At 44.4% G+C, this 18,714-nt stretch overlaps 1 protein-coding gene across 1 annotated transcript in view; it reads right to left on the reverse strand.

Moving 5' to 3' along the window:
* DRD3 (dopamine receptor D3) overlaps positions 1-18,714 on the reverse strand; it is a gene marked incomplete at its 3' end in the record, with an annotated part of 37,003 nt that overhangs the window by 12,206 nt on the left and 6,083 nt on the right. Inside the window, 2 exon segments of the mRNA XM_081234822.1 lie at positions 1,369-1,511; positions 12,923-13,035. Of these exon segments, the coding sequence (XP_081090948.1) occupies positions 1,369-1,511; positions 12,923-13,035 (256 nt within the window).

The following is an 18,714-nucleotide window of genomic DNA, read 5'->3' on the forward strand; positions in this document are numbered from 1 at the left end:
TAATATGTCATCTATTATAAAGAGTTCAACCTAACATATAATTTTAGAGATGAAGTTGCTGGACTTACTTGTAGGAGGCCATATATAAAAATAAATACTGAAAACTTCCTAACTAAATACATAGACCTAGTCCACATATTTGATTTTGTTCAAGTTTATGCCGTGCTATATTGTTATCACAAATTTATCAACAAGGAAGCTTAACTTAGAAAAGTTAAGTAACTTGTTCAAGCAGACACAGCTGTTAAGCAGCAGAACTGGAGTTTGAATCTAGATTTTTCTGACTCCAGAGCCTCTGTCTTCCTAAATGTATTTTGACTTCTAAATAATTGACCAGCAAATGACTCTTTGAGGACTATATGTAAGTTAAGATTTGCCTGTATTTACATGTAATGTGTTACATATAATATATCTGTATACACATAAGTACACAGCTACATGACTTGTACATATATACCAGCAATTCATGAACCTGGAACATAGTAGGAATTGAATGAAACAATTCAAATGGAGAAACTAAGAAGTCCAGATGAACACTAGAACATGAGTCAATCAGTTTTCTCTTAGTGAACACTCTGTTTATTTTCAATACCTGTAACCATACTGTATGTGCTAATAGTTTCCATTCAACACATGAAATTCTTGAGGCTGAAAGATGGTCATGGAACAGACGCTGAAGGCACTGTGAGGTGTCAGTTCAGATTGGTGTCATATCTAAAATCCCAGACAACTCAGATATACACATTGTTCATCCATTTGTCCGTCCACCCATCCACTCATCCATCCATCCATCCAACCATCCATCCATCCATCCATCCATCCATCCAATAGAAGATGTACCATGTGCCAAGCACCATGGCCAAAATTTTTGCATATTAAAAAATATAAAATACATCCTCTAGTAATTTAGGAATTCATCCTAGTTCCCAAACACCAGAAAAGATTTTTGTTGAATAAAAAAGTTAGAAATGTATACCCTACTCCAGGGCTTTCATGATATGTTATTTTGCATTGTAAATCCATTATGAATTATCATCTTTTCGTTAGTAAACTTCACCTGAATTATTCATATAGCATAGTTTTTTAACTGGCACATTTCTTCAAATGAATACAATGGCTTTTCTTTCAAAATAGGAGTAAGCAGACTTTTCATTAATTGGGGCAGAACATTATTATTGTGCCATTAATTGAAGAGGTTTTGTTTTCTATTTTATTTGTAATCAATAAAGGCCAACCCTTTGCAGTCTATAGCATCCTCATTTGATTACATTGAGCAGGGGTCAGACATTTCAGGGCTCAGCACCACTCACAACCATTCAGATGTGCTGTGAATCACGCCGCTGTTGGAAGTGGGGCCGTCACTGTTACCTGTGGTGTTGAAGCCAAAGAGGAGAGGGCAAGACACGGCAAAGGCCAGCACCCAGACAGCCGTGATCATGAGGGCCACGCGCCGACAGGAGCTCTGTCCTGTGCCATGTTGGTAGTGAACTGGCATGACCACTGCAGTGTACCTGTGAAAGGGAGGGGAGGGAGGATAGACATGATGAGAAAGGTTCTAAAGACAAGTTGAAAGAGGTTACTAGAGAAATACTCAGGTTGATACATGTGGCAGGAGAAAAATAATTTGGTTGGAGAAACTTAGAGAGAAAGGGGTATTTGAGTGAACAGAGCAGAAAGGCTGAGACAAGATAGATGGAGTACTCATTGAAGGAGGTGAGCAGAGAAAGGGAGAAAGAATAAAAAGCATAGCATAACAACACTGGGTTGCCGGAGAGCTTCTACCAGTGCTGGTTGATGGCCCAGCATATCCCAGCCTTATATTCACACACCTTTAACCTTGAAGACTCTAGATGCTGGTTTGTGTGCCTTTATGTTCTCCCACAGTTTTTCAGATAATGATGGAACTGTGCCCAAAGAGGATGCTTAGCCCTGCCTGTATCCTAACATTAATTCTAATCCTCATAGTGACAACTATTCCAAGTAGCAGAGATTTTGTAAATAGAGATGAGTAATATCCAATGAAGGCTTATTTTAAAATCAAGTTTTCATGCTGTCTTAGTCTGCTTGGGCTGCTATATCAAAAATACCATACACTGGGTGACTTAAACAATAAATATTTATATTTCACAGTTCAGGAGGCTGGGAAGTCCAGCATCAATGTGCTGGCAGATTTGATGCCTGGTGAAAACCCACTTCTTGGTTTGTAGACGGCAGTCTTCTTGCTGTGTTCTCACACGGTGGGAGGGCTGAGGGGAGCTCTCTGGAGTCTCTTTTATAAGGGCACTAATCCCATTCATGAGGGTGGAGCCCTAATCACCACCCAAATGTCCCACCTCCTATACCATCACATTGGCAGTTAGGATTTTAACATATGAATTTTGGGGGGGCACAAACATTCACTCTACAGCACATGCTTTTACATGGTCAAAGCACAGTTTCTTATTCTTGTTGGATATTGTTGTCTTTTCTGTGGTATATCCACACATACATTCACAGCTGCTTGTTGGACTTACCTGCATGATTGCTCCATGGTTGTCCCAAACTCAAATTATCTGAAATAGATCTTCTATTTCCCTACATCCCTTAATCTGCTTCCACTTCCTGCCTTTCTTCCAGACATCCACACCCAACACTCAGGCTTTTGGACTCTTCTTTGGTCCTTCCATATCATTTGCTCACCCATTCATTTAGCCTTTCATTCATTCAATATTTATTGAGTTCTTACTATATACCAGGTCTTATTCTGGAAATACACAGATGTGCAAATGGGACATTGTCTCTGTCCTTACTGAGCTGGGAGTTGAGTGGAGTAGATAGATGAAAAAAATGTTAATGTAAAATGAGTATCACAAAGGAAGTAAGTTGGGTGATGTGTTTAAGGATAGTGGAGGATGTAAAGAAGGGGCAAGTGGGTAGGAAAATGAGTGGGGTGAGAAGGAGCCAGACATGAGGGAAGGTAGGAAAAGAACATTTTAGGCAGAAGGACAGCAGGTCCTGTAAATTTACCCATTATGGTATCTTCCCCATTATCCATGCATTTCTTTTCTACCACTTTTTCTCTGTGATGGCCACAGCCTCCTGGCTGGTCTCCTATTGCTAAGTCCCCAAATAGATTTCATCCTGTCCACCCCACCCCATGTTCCCCCCAACTCAGAGGAAAACTGTCTGAAATAGGCATAATTCTAAGATGGCCCCCAAGATTTATGTACTGTAGAACTAGTAGAAATCGTGTGATTAGATTACAAATCAACAGACTGAGTAAATCAAAAAGGAGATTATATTGGGTGATCCTGACCTCATTGGGTGAGCCCTTGAAAGGGACTGAGCCCTTCCTTAATTCAGAGAGATTCAAAGCATGAGAAATTATCCTCCTGGCCTGCAAGGGGCAAACTGCCATGTTTGGGAAAAGATCATTTGGCAAGGAACAGCAAAAGGCCTATGTGAGCTGAGAACAGCCCCTGGTTGACAACCACCAAGAAAGTGGGAACCTCAATCTTATAACTGCAAGGAACTGAATTCTACTGACTAGCTGAATAAATTTTGAAGACGAAAACACAAGTCAGCCTACACCTCATTTTCAGCTTTGTGAGACCCTTAGCAGAGAACCTACCTACATGGTGCACAGACTTTTTGACCTGTGAGATTAAAAACTGATATAAAGTCACTACCTTCGTGATAATTTGTTACACAGCAACAGAAAACAAATACAACGTCAATACTTAGCCTTCCTCAACATGACCCCAACTAGCCCAGCCAACCTGACCTCCCGTTGGACCCTGACACTTACATATAACTGCAGTCATATTGGCCTAGTGACGGGTTATCTTCAACAGTCTTTGTTCAATCCATTATCCCTTTTTCTTCCCTGGGTAGCTCATTTTTTCTCTCCTTTAATCCCAGATCAGCTCTCCAGTAACCTTCCCAGTCCTTCTATCTTACAGAGACCTCTAACTCTGAATGCATAGCACTCCTATGCCAATCAATCACGTTGCCCTTCTGCATGCATTATTGAACTTGCCTCGTGGCTGGAGAGAGATAGACCCCATAGGATTTAAGTTACTTAATGGCTCAAATCATCTTATAGACTTGGTATTCCATATAGGTCCTTGTACAAAGCAAGTAGTAAGAAGCTGTTGACTGATTGCCTCATGGACTCTGAAGGCCTCTGTCCTCATAAGAGGACAATTCTAATCCTAGCCCAGCTCAAGGGATCTAATATATATAGCTGTGTCTACATATGCTCAATTTTTTTTGTTTGTTTGTTTTGTGTTTTTGCAGTACGTGGGCCTCTCACTGTTGTGGCCTCTCCCGCTGTGGAGCACAGGCTCCAGATGCACAGGCTTAGTGGCCATGGCTCATGGGCCCAGCCGCTCCGCGGCATGTGGGATCTTCCCAGACCGGGGCACGAACCTGTGACCCCTGCATCAGCAGGCGGACTCTCAACCACTGCGCCACCAGGGAAGCCCTCAATTTTTTATTTATTTATTTATTTATTTATTTATTTATTATTGAAGTATAGTTGATTTACAATGTGTTAGTTTCAGGTATACAGCAAAGTGAATCAGTTATATATACATTCTTTTTCAGATTCTTTTCCCATATAGGTTATTACATAATATTGAGTATAGTTCCTGTGCTATACAGTAGGTCCTTGCTGTTTATCTATTTTATATATAGTAGTGTGTATATGTTCCTCCCAAATTCCTAATTTATCTGTCCTGTCCACCTTTCCCCTTTGGTAAGCATAAGGATTTTTCTATGTCTGTGAGTCTGTTTCTGTTTTGTAAGTAAGTTCATCTGTATCATTTTTTTTAGATTCCACATATAAGTGATATATGATATTTGTCTCTCTCTAACTTCACTTAGTATGATAATCTCTAGGTCCATCCATGTTGCTGCAAATGGCATTATTTCATTCTTTTTTTATGACTGAGCATTATTTCATTGTGTATATATACCACATCTTCTTTATTCATTCATCTGTTGATGGACATTTAGGTTGCTTCCATGTCTTGGCAATTGTAAATAGTACACATGCTCAATTTTTCATTGTCTCATCAGCGTCCAGGGAACCTGGAGGCCAGATGCAGAGCAGGAACCCCCTTAGCTCCCCTTGTGCACCTCAAGGCTTGGGGCTGAGGAAGGGAAGGACAGACCCTGGGCTGGAAGTTGTGGGGTAGTGCTCCCCGATGCTTCTCCTATATGTGCCAGCCACCTGACTCATCTCCTCATATGCATCTGGCCTTAGAGTTCATGTGTTAACATTTGTATCCCCAAAGAGCAGCCTGAGAGTCAGCTCTGAGGGCTGAGATGGAGGCAGACTCTGCAGAACTTGGCCTTGGCACCCTAACATGTGACAGAGGTGGCTTCTTTGTCAAGAGGGAGAAATAGAGTCCTTATTTAATAAGGTCAAATTACCATCCCACCACCAACCTCAAGGAAGGCCCATGACAACCCAGTTCCCTTCTCCTGATGCACATACACTATAGATCCTCCCTTGAATCCCTAACTTGGCGACAAAGGAGCAGGGCAAGTAGCACCTGGCACTCCTCCAGGCCTCTCACTCTCTCAGGACTTCCGACTCGGCTGGGGCAGTGAGCTGGGGCTTCACGTCAAATACGTCAACCAGGGTCTGGCCCTTAGCAGTGATCCCTGAGGCACCGTGGAGGAGAGGCTGAGCCTGAAGCCCTGCAGCTGTCCTGGCCAAACAGCTGATGAGGGTCAGGAAGGAAAGGTATGGCACACTTCTTCCTTGTCCAGACCTGTTGGCCTTCATTTACATAATGACCTTGGATGTAAAAGAATCCGACCATTCCATCATTTGGTAGTGTGCTGCTAAATGCCTAACAACTGGCTCTGCAGGCGAATAAAAGCCCTAACTTATACCATTTGTCAATTTCTGTGGGACAAATACTCCCACCATTGTCCACTTCAAGTTACACCATTGGTTTAATAACCGGCTCAAAAAACTAAAATTTTGCCAATCAGTTCCCACTAGCCATTACAGGCTGACTCCAAGTCCACCACTGAATGCTGCACACTTTCCTAGATCCGCTTTAATATTCAGCAACTTCTTGGAGACTCCCATTAATTCAATGAGTTAGTAAGCGTAGGGAGTACTGGCTCCATTTTATAAAGGAGGAATCAAGGCCATACAGAGGTTACATGATGAAATCAAGTTCCCACAGCTGGTGGTAGCAGTCTCCGAGGCCAGGTCTCTCCTGGGTGCCCTGCTCCCTGCCAAGGGCACTGCAAGTCTCTGAGGCCTTACGGGGGACAAGGGCTTCCTCAGGAAACGTGGCACTGAAAGGTGGTTTGTAGTTTGAGAGCATCGCCGCTACCCAGAACTGAGTTTCCCCATCAATTAGCTCGATTGTATTAATTTCCTGGGGGTCCTGTTAAAACACATATTCCAAGGTCACACCCTTGAATACTTGTTCCACTCCAGAAGTTTGTATTTTTAACAAGCAAGTGTATCTTATAAGATTAGACAAGTTGGAGAAAGTCTGCATTAGGGAAAATTTCTGTGTCAAAACTCTTGTTAACTTGGGTAAGAAGTGAGAGATGAGACAACGTTTACCACTGTTACATTTATATATTTTTTCTTCTTAGTTTTAAAATATGATTAAACTTTTAGAATAAATGAGATCCCCCCCCACCCCCGCGCCCCGCCAAACTTGTTTCTAGGGTGAAAAACGCCAGGAAGCTTGCCATCGGGGCTGAAACACAGAGGCTGTTCCGTCATTGACCATCGGAGGGCACCAGAAGGCAGCAAGAACCCAGCCAGCGCGGCGGGGTGAGAAGTTCACGGCTCACCTGGGGGCTCTCCAGGCCCCCAGTGGGGAGGCGGGGAGGGAAGCTCAGCCCCCCTGGTTCCTGCAGCCCTGCAGGGACCCTGAATTCCAACTCAAGCAGACTGCTCAGCCTCTGATCTCCTCCCGAATCGATCGCAGATGACCGACCGCAGGCCAGGGCGGGGCTGGGCGTGGACCCGATGCGCTCACCCGGCTCTTCCGGGTCTTCGGTCAGAGAGCGAGCGCGCGCTGCGCGTGCTGCCCAATCACTGCCTGGCCAGCCGCCTCCCTTTGAGTTCCTAGCTTTTTGGGGTCTTTTCCGGCAACGCTGGCAGTGTGCTCAGTGGGTAAGTCAATGGACGTTGGAAACAGAGTGATTAGCGTCTGAATCCCGCTTGGCCTGCCGCTGAACCTTGTGACCTGGACCACAGATGTGACTTCTTTTTTTTTTTTTTTTGCGGTACGCGGGCCTCTCACTGTTGCGGCCTCTCCCGTTGCGGAGCACAGGCTCCGGACGCGGAGGCCCAGCGGCCATGGCTCACTGGGCCATGGCATGTGGGATCCTCCCGGACCGGGCACGAACCTGCGTTCCCTGCATTGGCAGGCGGACTCTCAACCACTGCGCCACCAGGGAAGCCCACAGATGTGGCTTCTTTGAGACCCAGTTTCCTCATCGCACAAGGGGGATAATGAGTCCGCCTGATAGAGCTGTTATGCGTATTGAATGAGATGATCTCTGGGAAGTTTTTTAGCACAATGCCCCGTCCATCTTAAGCATTCAAAAAATAGTATTATTATTATTGTCATTATTATTGTGCTAGCCCAAGGGATCTGTGATTGTTCATATCAGTGAATTTAGGGGTGTCTGCCCCTTATTCCTGATTATCAGGGAACATTAAATTTATTTATTCCTCAAACAAGTATACAGCACTTTCTAGGGGCCAGGCAACTGTTCGAAGTCTTTACAAACATTAACTCATTTACTCTGCATAACAACACTTTTGATCTGATCTCCCCTAAACAGGTAAGGGAACTGAGGCCCAGAGAGGTTAACTGACTTGCTCAAGTTCACCTTGCTATTAAGTGAAAAAGCCAGGATTTCCAACTAGGCAGTGTGACCCAGAGCTAGGGGCCCAGAGTAGGCTACGCCTCTGAGAAAGGCAGTGAGCTGGAGTAGAAAGAGGCTGGCTGAATCCCCTCTCCTGCACCTACCAGCTGTGTGATCTGGGCAAGGTTACCCACACAGTCTAGTCTTAAGAATCCTTACCTGTAGAGTGCGGGTAATACACCTACCTTGCTGGGATGTCGTGAGCGTTAGCGATAATGACAAGCTCTTGGTGCCCGGCACGTAGTACATGCTAAAGAAATGGTAGCTATTTCTACTGCTGTTGCCTTTAGATTCACTCAAGTTAGGATTAGCACAGAGGTAGCCAGGGCATTGAAGACAAAGCAAATGTGACTGGTTTAGTCCAAGGAAATAGCACCTAGAGAACTGGGTGCTGGCATGGCCAGAGGCCCCTCCCTCGGTGTCCCATCCCCGCCTCCACCAATGAAGGGGCCAGACCGGTGGTGTGGGAGTTGGGAGACCCAGGTTCTAGTTTCAGACCTAAGAGGCTACGGGTCCCCGTGGGGGCATTTAGTTTAACTCATTTCTGCATAAATGAGTTAAACTCTAACGCCCCTTATGACTCCCAATTCTGTGACGGGGGTTCGTGGGCTTGTCACTCTGCTGAAGTTTTCAGGATCCTCACAGAATTCGACCTCTGCTTGGGGCCCTGTCCCCAAGTGGGAGGGGTGTGTGTGTGTGTGTGTGTGTGTGTGTGTGTGAACTGAGGAAGGTGCGTCCCAGGGAAGCGGCAGTGGGGGAGGAAGGAGGCTGGGCTGGGTGGGAGGACCTGAGTCTAACTCCCCGCCTGGGTTTAATGAGCCCCCGAGCTCTGTGAGGGCTGCTTTTCACCACCTTTTATTTGGTCAGACAGGGGGCTCAATAAATCTTTAGTTCTGTGGACTCCCCTCACGGAATGGTTGAAGGAGAAAGCTTTTTGCAAATGACTGGAAAGCCCTTTGCAAATATAAAGTGCTTATTTAGATGCAAACTAAAAATCCAAGGTGCCTGTGACTCATCTGGTACCTATTGTGCTCGCTGCAGAGACGCGGAGGCTTGCCTATGTGATGGGTGCCGTTTGAGAGCCACTTAAAGAACTCCCTGGTGAATGAATTTGGTTGCATTATCCCTGGGCTCCTTGCGGAGGACTCGAATTCTCACCGCTTGCTCGGATCTTGTCCTGCTCCTTTGACACTTTCTCAGCCCTCTCCCTGAGTTAGTTCTGACCCAGGATGTGGCGGGAGGGGGCTGGCCTACTGGGAGGCAAGGAGCCAAGGGCGGGTTAGGGGGTTGTGCTCACCCACTCTGCTTTTTATAAAAGAAAAGGCGGCATTAATCCCAACATCCAGAGCTATGCCTACGAATCTAATGACAATGGCATTACTTGCTTTCAAAAACCCTTTTATCATTTCCTTTTCTTTCCTATCTCTTACCACCCTGTTATTACTGATCAGGGCTTCATGACCAAAAAATGCTGAATCCATTTGGTCAAGTTTGTCAGACGGGTGACTAGCATTGTGTGAAGACCAAAGGTCTGCATGAATGACTGCATTTTTAATGAATTGACCAACCATTTGGCATCCCATGAACAGAATTTAATGCTGTGTACTGCAAACTGCTGTGAAGGATAATGGAGACGGCTTTTCCAAGGCCTATTTTCAGTCCTAGAAGAGAAAGGAGGCTCCATTTTGAAGTTTGGTGAGGATTGGTTCCTATAGACCTACAGGCCAAGAGGGGTGCATCCTTGTCCTTTGCGGTCTAAGGCAGGACTTGTTCCTCAGGTTGCAGGTAGGTGAATGCTATGCATTCTGGGAGTTCTCCCCGTATGGGACAGAAGCCAGTTCAAGGTTTGTTCTTGTTGGTTGTATCTACTCGGTGGTGCAAGTAGAAGCGTGTGTTAAGCATGACCGCTGCCAGCAAAATGGTGCTTTTGTGCAAGTTACAAAAAGATACCCTCTCCTGGCTGGTAAAGGGCACCCTATCTTGGTTTACTCAAGGCTTGGCAATGAAGCCCTTGTCTGAATTCAGTTCCCACACTCCAGTGCACAGCCTGCACAGCCTCACCTGCCAGCCGCATGTGTGAGAATGTGTGTGGGTGGAGTGTATAGGCACACTTTCCAAGATGGTAGAGGGTAGGGTCGGAACTGGAAGGCTGGGAGGGGGCTGTCCCAGAGCCTCTTCTAGAGGTCTCTTTATACAGTTCTTCCCTCCCTCCTCCAAGGCTGATCTGATCCTCCTCTCTCTTGTCCTTTCTGAAGGTGCATATTTGTGGTATAAGCATTGGCTACCCTCAGGCAGGGACCACCAGATTCAGGATTCAGTTAATATTCCCTTTTTCTTTTGGCCGCGCCAGGTGGCTTGCGGAATCTTAGTTCCCTTACCAGGGACTGAACCTGTGCCCTCGGCAGTGAAAGCATGGAGCCCTAACCACTGGACCGCCAGGGAAATTCCCTGGTTTAATATTCCTTGTTCAAAGCTCTGTAATAGGCACAGCAGGGAGATTCACAGGTAATGAGGAACTAGGAAGATATAATAGTTTGGGGTGGTGGAGGTGATGATATAGCAAAACAGATGCAATCTGTTACTTCTGTAAATGATATATTTCTGAAAACATGTACTAAAACATGTACTAAATGTCAGGAAATCACACAAATGACTTAGATGTTATTGGAGGAATTCTGTTCTCAGAGAGCTAAAAATATTATAAAGTCACTAACTATCCCTTCACTTTTTAACAGCTTTATCAAGATATAATTTGCATACCACACAATTCATCTAAGTATAAATACCAATGTGGATTTTTGGGGTATATTTACAGTTATGCAACTGTATCCCTTTATTTTTAACACATTCTTTAATGGTATTAGTTTCAGCATTATGGACACGTTCTTTAATTTTCCTTCTCAGGCTAGCCAATCAAGTAATAAAAGTCAGGTGATAGCCAAGCAAATGATAAAAGTCAAAGCCCACCAAGTTGACTGGTTGGGTTTGCAGTATCACTAGAGGATAGGGTTTTCATGCCCATTCTTTGGTTACACACATGCAAGGAAGTTTAGGGCTGTTGATACAGAGGGCACAACAGTGGGTCACGTGAATGTCACACTTGGGCACGTGAGGAGGACGTGTATTAGGACTCCTGCAAAGGGAGCCTGGAGATGCCACAACATGGTTACAGAGGAAGCACTGTGAGAGTACAGGGGTGACTGAATTAAGCTGTAGACATTTGGAAGGGCTTCACGGAAAAGGGGGCCAGTGTGATCGGCCTTGGAGCATGAGAGGGCTAGAGGGCAACCCAGAAAGAGATGAGATTGAAAAAGTAACGTGAGGCCATATTGTGGAAAACTTTGAATCTTAGGCTGTGAAGGTAACTTCAGTTTTTATTCCACAGGTCAGAGAGACACTGAAGGGTTTTGAGTAGGGCAATAGACATTCGGGCTTTACTTCTGGGGGAATAATTCTGAGAGTGGTTGAAGGGCCAATTAGGAGGCTGTGGCAGAAGTCTAGGTGGGAGGTCATAGGAGCCCCCAATAAGCAGGTGAGGTAAGAAGGGAAAGATGGGTCACATTTAGAAAGCATTTCAGAAAGAGAGTCTGTAAGCATTGATTGCTTAGATGTGGGAGATGAGGAAGAGAAAGGATTCGAACAAAATCCAAGTTTTCAGAAGAAAGATGTTGTCAGTAAGAGATCATCAAGTCAAGATGGTTTGGTGCTGTGATGCTTTGATGGTTTGGTTTTTAACATTTTGCCTTGTAGGAGCCAGTGGTATATCCAGGAAGTAATGTGGTCTGGATATCAGGGGAGAAATTAGGGGTGAGGCTGGAGATTTGAGGAGCCTTAGCACAAAGTCTAAGATTGTTAACTTGGAGTCAGATAGACATGAATTCAAATCCTGGCACTGCTTCTTCTCAGCTGTGTGACTGTGCAAATTCCTTAATTAGTCTGAGAAGCTGGAAATGAAGATAGTAAGAGTACCTGAGAGTTGTTGTGAAGAGGAAGTGAGTTAAGGCTTTGTCGTGCCTTAGCGCGATGTGCTAAATTCCCAATAGATGGCAGATTTTATTTGGGGTCACCTGTTGGAGCTCTGGAGTGGATGGATAATATTCCTGGGAGAGACTGTAGGAAAAGAAGAGGTAGACGGGGACTCGGAGAAGGGAAGATTGGAGGCTCTTGACTGGCAACAGGGGCCATAAGCTCGAAAGCGACTTCCTTTCCCCAGGGCGCTCAGTGGGCCTGCAGATGTCCTTGGGAGCCATGGCAGATCTAAGACTCAGGGAGGGGAAAGGGAAAGAGGAGAGGAAACTGAAAGAGAGGGGAAGAGAGGAACAGAGGTCCCCAGAGCCAAGGCGGTACACTCTTAGGGATAGAGAATGATGTTACTCTGGTGGAACACACAAAGGCTCTAGTCAAAATCACAGAAATCCACTCCAGCCACCAAAAGACAGTTCTAAAAAACATTGTTCTTCTTAAACTCTATGAAGGAAATAAATAAATGGGGCACAGCCACATTTTCTAAAATTACCATTCTCCACTCCTCTCTCCCTCCTCACAGGTACTCCCAAGTCGCAAGCTTTTCTCTCCCCTCTCTGTCTTTTGCCCCTGCTCTCTCTATCTCCCTCCATTTACCAAAACACAATAACAACAGGAACAGTGTCTCCTAACTGTGTCAGCTCATCTCACCTCTTTGTCCCCCTCACCTTTTCTCCCCACAAAAAATTAGGAATCACAAAAACCCCAAGGGTGGTGGAAAAGCAAAACCAGAATCCTCTGGGGGAAAGGAAAGCTTATAGGATAGTTATTTCTCTCCTGTCACAGGAGTTTCCTCTCACCTACAAACCATCGCTTAAAAGAAAAAGAGAGAAAAGAAAATGTCTCAGAGTTAAGTTGTACGTGGCAGTGACCCCAGTGCCCTCAGATGCAAAGCCTGTGCCTTGAATATAGCAAGAGCAGCTTCCCTAGGTGATTTCCCTCACCACCTGACCTAGGCCACCTCTCTCCTAAGTCTGGAAGGGAAGCCCAGCTTTACCTGTCGATGCTGATGGCACAGAGGTTCAGGATGCTGGCTGTACACATCATGACATCCAGAGTGACGAAAACATCACAGCAAACTCGGCTGAAATTCCAGACTCCACCTGTCACCTGGGTATCAGAGACAAGGATGTTAGTGTTTCCCCACAGCGAAGAGACAACAACCCACTCGACTCTACCGCCTTCCCTAGGCTGCCCTGAAAGGACAAATCCATAGAATGTTAGTGCTGGAAGGGATCTTCCAAATCAATTAGTCCAGCATTTCTCAAAGTGTGGGCCACAGTGGGGTGCTCATTAAAGATGTAGATTTCTGAACCCTTCCTTAGAACCTTTCTTAGACCTCCTGAGTCACAGTCTCTGGATCTGGGGTCCGTGAATCTTCGTTTTTAAATAAATAAACCCCCCTGTCTCCCATCACACCAAGGTCTGTGAATTGCTGATCTGGTTCAAACTCAGGAGGCAACTAAAGCTCATCGTAGTTAAGTGATACGCCCCTAGATGCACAGCTGGGAGTAAAAGAACTTGGGTGACTGCCAGATGTGTGCACCGTGCCAAAACTGCCTCTCTGAAGCCCTCCGCCCAGTGGAGAGCTCACCATATACCAGGAAATAAACTGAGAACACATTTTTCATAAAACTTACCTCCAAAATGAAAATCGATCTGGCTTCCGGTTTTGAAGCTTTAACAACATCTATAAAAGCCTATGTGAAATAAATCTGTGCCGGTGTGCCTGCCTTCGTCACCATGGTCCCACTCACCAAGAGGTCGGGGGAAGGTGTGTCCAGGGCACTGGAAAGGGGCCCAGATCCTCTTTACTATTCACGGAATCACTGAGGATGGTTCTGACCTCACGCATTTACACGTGTGTTCCAAGCTCCATAACTCCTCTGAGTAACACTTATAAGTAAGTCAGGAATTTAGGTAATTTAAGTTATATTCTAGCACATTTCTATTTTATTAAAAATTTTTTTTACATTACCTAATTGAGCCAGAGCGATATGCTAGGGAGATTATCACTTTCATCCACAAATGCCACTCTTGGGGCCCCGAGGCTTTTGTGCATTTGCCAGCTTCCTGCTCTTGGGGCCGCCATTCTTGGGCACCATGGTTCTCAAGGGGAAACCTGTGAAGCTTTGTACCTCAGGCTGTAGCTGGGTGTTCATGTTACCTCTGCTGGGCAGGCCCAATGGCTATTCAAGAGAAAAGGGAGTGAAACATAGGTACAGTAGCCTCTGAAGTAGGTTCTCAAGGAAAAAAGCTACAAAAAATAGCGCATAAAGATGCTGTTGGCCCTCTGTCTAATTTTTCTCATCCAAGATGCTGGTTATATCACCAGGCCACTTGACTATACATCATTGTTTTATGGCACTAATGCAAGTTCCTGAAAGGCTCTCTCTCTTTCCCCTTCCCTACTAATTTCTTTCCCCTTAGATTTATTTCCTTTTCAGCATTTGATCTTTTCCCTATATTTGGTCATTTCCAAGCTCTACTATGAGAAACTCTGACCGAAAATATTTTGTTTGAAAGCAACAATGAAAAGTTCAAACTAGTGATGAAGTCATCATTTTTGTTCATTTAGTTGTGGATTTACTTTCTCTCTTTTAGTCCAACCATTTGGCTGTATGTAAATAACAGCTTAATATGAATTTTAAAGGAATTCTGAGAATGAAAACTTTTTAAAAGTTACATGTATAGTCTAACACAATGTATAGTATAACACAATGAGAGGAACCGGGAGAATAGAAGATGGTTTTGCTCAATCCATAGGACAGTTGTATGCTGTAAAAGCTTCTTGCAAAAGGTGAAATTTGTATACTAAATCTCTTTTAACGTATGTTTACTATGCAATTTATGTCTTAAATTGGGGAAAACCACTTTTTTTTTTTTCAAAATTGTGAGTGCCTGTTTGTGTACATATGTTGGGGGACAGTGTAGGTGAGAGAGGATCATTAGAACAATAGAAAACTGCAGGCTTGCTGGATGTCCTGTATGTTCGTTCATTTGTTTGCTCATTTGTCCATTCGTTCATTCATTCATTCATAAAACAAGTGCTTGTGAAACTCCTAATACTTAGTTCATTGGAGGAGGGTGTTATGTGCTTTAAATTTTTAAAAACAATTTATTTCATTTATCTATTGACCCTGTTGGGTCTTCATTGCTGCATGTGGGCTTTCTCTAGTTGCAGTGAGCAGAGGCTACTCTTCATTGTGGGTGTGTGGGCTTCTCATTGCAGTGGCTTCTCTTGCTGTGGAGCACAGGCTCTAGGCGTGCGGGCTTCAGTAGTCGTGGCTCACGGGCTCTAGAGCTCAGGCTCAGTAGTTGTGGTGCACGGGCTTAGTTGCTTTGCGGCATGTGGGATCTTACCAGCCCAGGGCTCAAACCTGTGTCCCCTGCATTGGCAGGCAGATTCTTAACCATTGCACCACCAGGGAAGCCCTGTTACGTGTTTTAAGAGGTTTTTAAAAAAGATCTTCAGGCCCTGTTCTTGAAGAGAACTGGAGAAGCAAGGCATTCTTAAATAAAGTAACTAGAGATCATCATGAGCTCCTAATATCATTAAAACAAGCTAACATTTATTGAGAACTCAATCTATGTGTGTCACCAACCCATATAACCCATTCCAGAAAGTTCTATAACTTTGAAACATTGATTCTGATAACTTGATACCTGAATTTTTAAAAACTGTATATGCTTTTAAAGCTTTTTGAAGACAAATTATACACTTATTTGATAGGAGATTAAATGACTGTAACTTAATCAACCTGATAGGAGCAGGGACTTTTACTTGTTTGCTGCTGCATCCAGGCTCCTAGAGCAATGCCCAGCCTGCAAATATATTCTGACAGAATGAATGGTCTCTGACATAATCTGTGTTAATACTAATAATTACCGATGTCTGAACTTTACATACATGGCCTCTATTGCTGATTATGGTCCTGTGAGAGAGGACTATTGTTATCTTCATTGCAGAGAAAGAAACTAAAGCTTGGGGAGGTTCAGTACCTTGCCCAGAGAGGCATGGCTATAGAGGCAGATGGGGCACTGGAATGTAGGTTGTTACACACCTGCTGTATGGGGGTGTCAGGCGAGGAGGGGGCAGCTGTTGGAAAGGGATGGAAGTGGGTGGCCACAAGGGAGAAGGAGAAAACCATGTGCCATCAAGGATTTTTGTGTGACAGACCGCATCAACCCCCTTCTAGGGAATGAGACACCTCCTTCTGATTGCTTGTATCCCAGGGTTGTAGAAAAACAGCGCAAGACAGTGGGGGCTACTGACTTTGGGGACTAGTGAAAGTATGTACCTGGCAGATTTCTTTGGTCCCTGGTTTCTTGAGCCCCTAAGGACCAAAGCCCTCAAGCTGCCCTCTGGCTTCCAGGCCCCCACTGTGCTACCCCATTCTGGCTCTCCTCTCATCCCGTCTCCAACTCTGCCAGCAAAATCCCCATTCACTCCTTGATCTCAGCTAAGTGTCAAGAAGAAAACAACCTGATTAGCTAATTTAAGTAACTCCCGCTAAGGTGCCATCACTTGGTTTTCCCTAATTGGTGGGATGTGTAATGGAAATACTTAAGTCCTCCACGCCAAGTAAATAATAGTGAACGATCAATAAAGAAGTGAAAGGGCCAAGAACATGCTAAGTAACTCTTACAGCAACCAAATGAGGTAAATGTTCTTTCCAATTTATAGATAAAGAAATGGAGTCTGAGAAGGGTTGAATAATTTGCCTAAGGACACATAGCTAGTAAAAGTAGCTGGGGGCTTCCCTGGTGGCGCAGTGGTTGAGAGTTCGCCTGCTGATGCAGGGGACACGGGTTCGTGCCCCGGTCCGGGAAGATCCCACATGCCGCGGAGCGGCTGGGCCCGTGAGCCATGGCTGCTGAGCCTGCGCGTCCGGAGCCTGTGCTCCGCAGCGGGAGAGGCCACAACAGTGAGAGGCCCGTGTACAGCAAAAAAAAAAAAAAAAAAAAGTAGCTGGAATTTCAAACCCTTAATATCAACCATTACTCTATTTTGCCTCTCAGAGGTCAGCACCCCGACACGCTGCTTCTGGGAAGTGTACAGTTTAACTCCATTCTCATATCATAGGAGGGAGAAGAGTTGGCATTGGTCCGTCTACCCACCCACAAAGCTGGTGTTCACTGAGGGCCCATTATAGGGCTGATACCTTGCTGGGGTGGGTGTACTGAAATGAATTAAACCTGTTTTTGTTCCCAGGGCCTCAGGATATAATATCTGTGTGTTAGGGGGAGTCATGTGTGAATGAGAAGGGATGAACTGAGGGCCCAGGAGATGGATGCTAAGAAAATAACTATGATACAGTATGATAAGTGCTGACAGTGAGATGAGTACTACAGAGTTTTGGGAGAACATGAAAGGTAAAGTGATTTTTGAAATTAAAGCAGAAGTAAAGCAAAGCAAAAAAAAAATCTGATTGATTTAAGGCTTTTTAGAAACATGATTCTACCTTCTTCCTAAATTTTAATGAATAAAACTCACTTTGGAATTAAACGGCGGCCAGATGGTGTTACTCTCACTTGCTAATGAATATAACTAACTCCCTTTGGCAATACAGAAGGTGGGAGAAGCAAGAGTGTCTTCAGGTACTGAAGTTGGCTATTGATTTTCAACAGACACAGCCTAAGGCAGCATTTCCCAAATTTTCTGATAAGGCAGCATTTCCGAAATCACCTGAGGCTCTTGTTAAAATGATTCTTAGGCCCTACTCAGAATAATAAGTACCTCCAGTGATTTTTGCTGCCTCGGAGGGTTGGGAAATGCTGGCTCTAGCGGGTGTGGGGGCATGACTTTGTCCCTAAAGAATATATATATGTATATATATATATGTATATATATATACGTATATATATATATAAAACTGAGTCACTTTGCTGTACAGCAGAAATGAACACAACATTGTAACTCAACTGTACCTTAGTAAAATTAAAAAAAAAAAAAATATATATATATAAAGAAAGAGGGCTTCCCTGGTGGCGCAGTGGTTGAGAGTCTGCCTGCAGGGGACACAGGTTCGTGCCCCATTCCGGGAGGATCCCACATGCCGCGGAGCGGCTGGGCCCGTGAGCCATTGCCGCTGAGCCTGCGTGTCCGGAGCCTGTGCTTCGCAACGGGAGAGGCCACAACAGTGAGAGGCCCGTGTACCGCAAAGAAAAAAAAGAAAGAAATGGTTGTCCCTAGAGCTCCTTAAGCATTCTTTATCCCTTGGATGCCTTTGGCCTCATAGTTCCTTCTCAGAAGAATGTTTTTAAATGCATGAAATAAAATACAGTGGATCACAAAGGATAGTGATTATATCAAAATATAGTTACCAAAGTTTAAAAAAAATGTGACTCTTTAAGAATGCACTAAATGACAAGACCTAGTAGTTTCAAAGCACTGATGAGTGTAAATGATATTTTGGGGTCTGCAAAAACTGTAATGCGATTTGAAAATATAAATACCTGTGATTTCCATCGGGGATGCTAAGGATTTCTTCTGCTGTGGGTTGATGCTGACATTCATAATTGAAGGAAGTGCTTAATTTCGGTTTAGTGAAAATAAAGAAGTAATTTTATTTATATCCAAGTTGATGGACTCCCCAGGTTAAGAACTCCTGTTCTAAGGGATGGATTTTTAGTTGTTTGGGGGAGATATCCAAAGAGCAAAGATGGAATTACTTCTCTAATTAGCCTCTTCATTCCATTTTTGTTTGCCACAATTGAAATCCTTTTTATTCTCCCTCCCTCCCTCCTTCCTTCCTTCCTCCTTTTCTTTTCTTTTTTTTTTTTTGC

This window comes from Mesoplodon bidens (genome assembly GCF_964165515.1).
Source record: "Mesoplodon bidens genome assembly, chromosome: 5".
NCBI lineage: Eukaryota > Metazoa > Chordata > Mammalia > Artiodactyla > Ziphiidae > Mesoplodon > Mesoplodon bidens.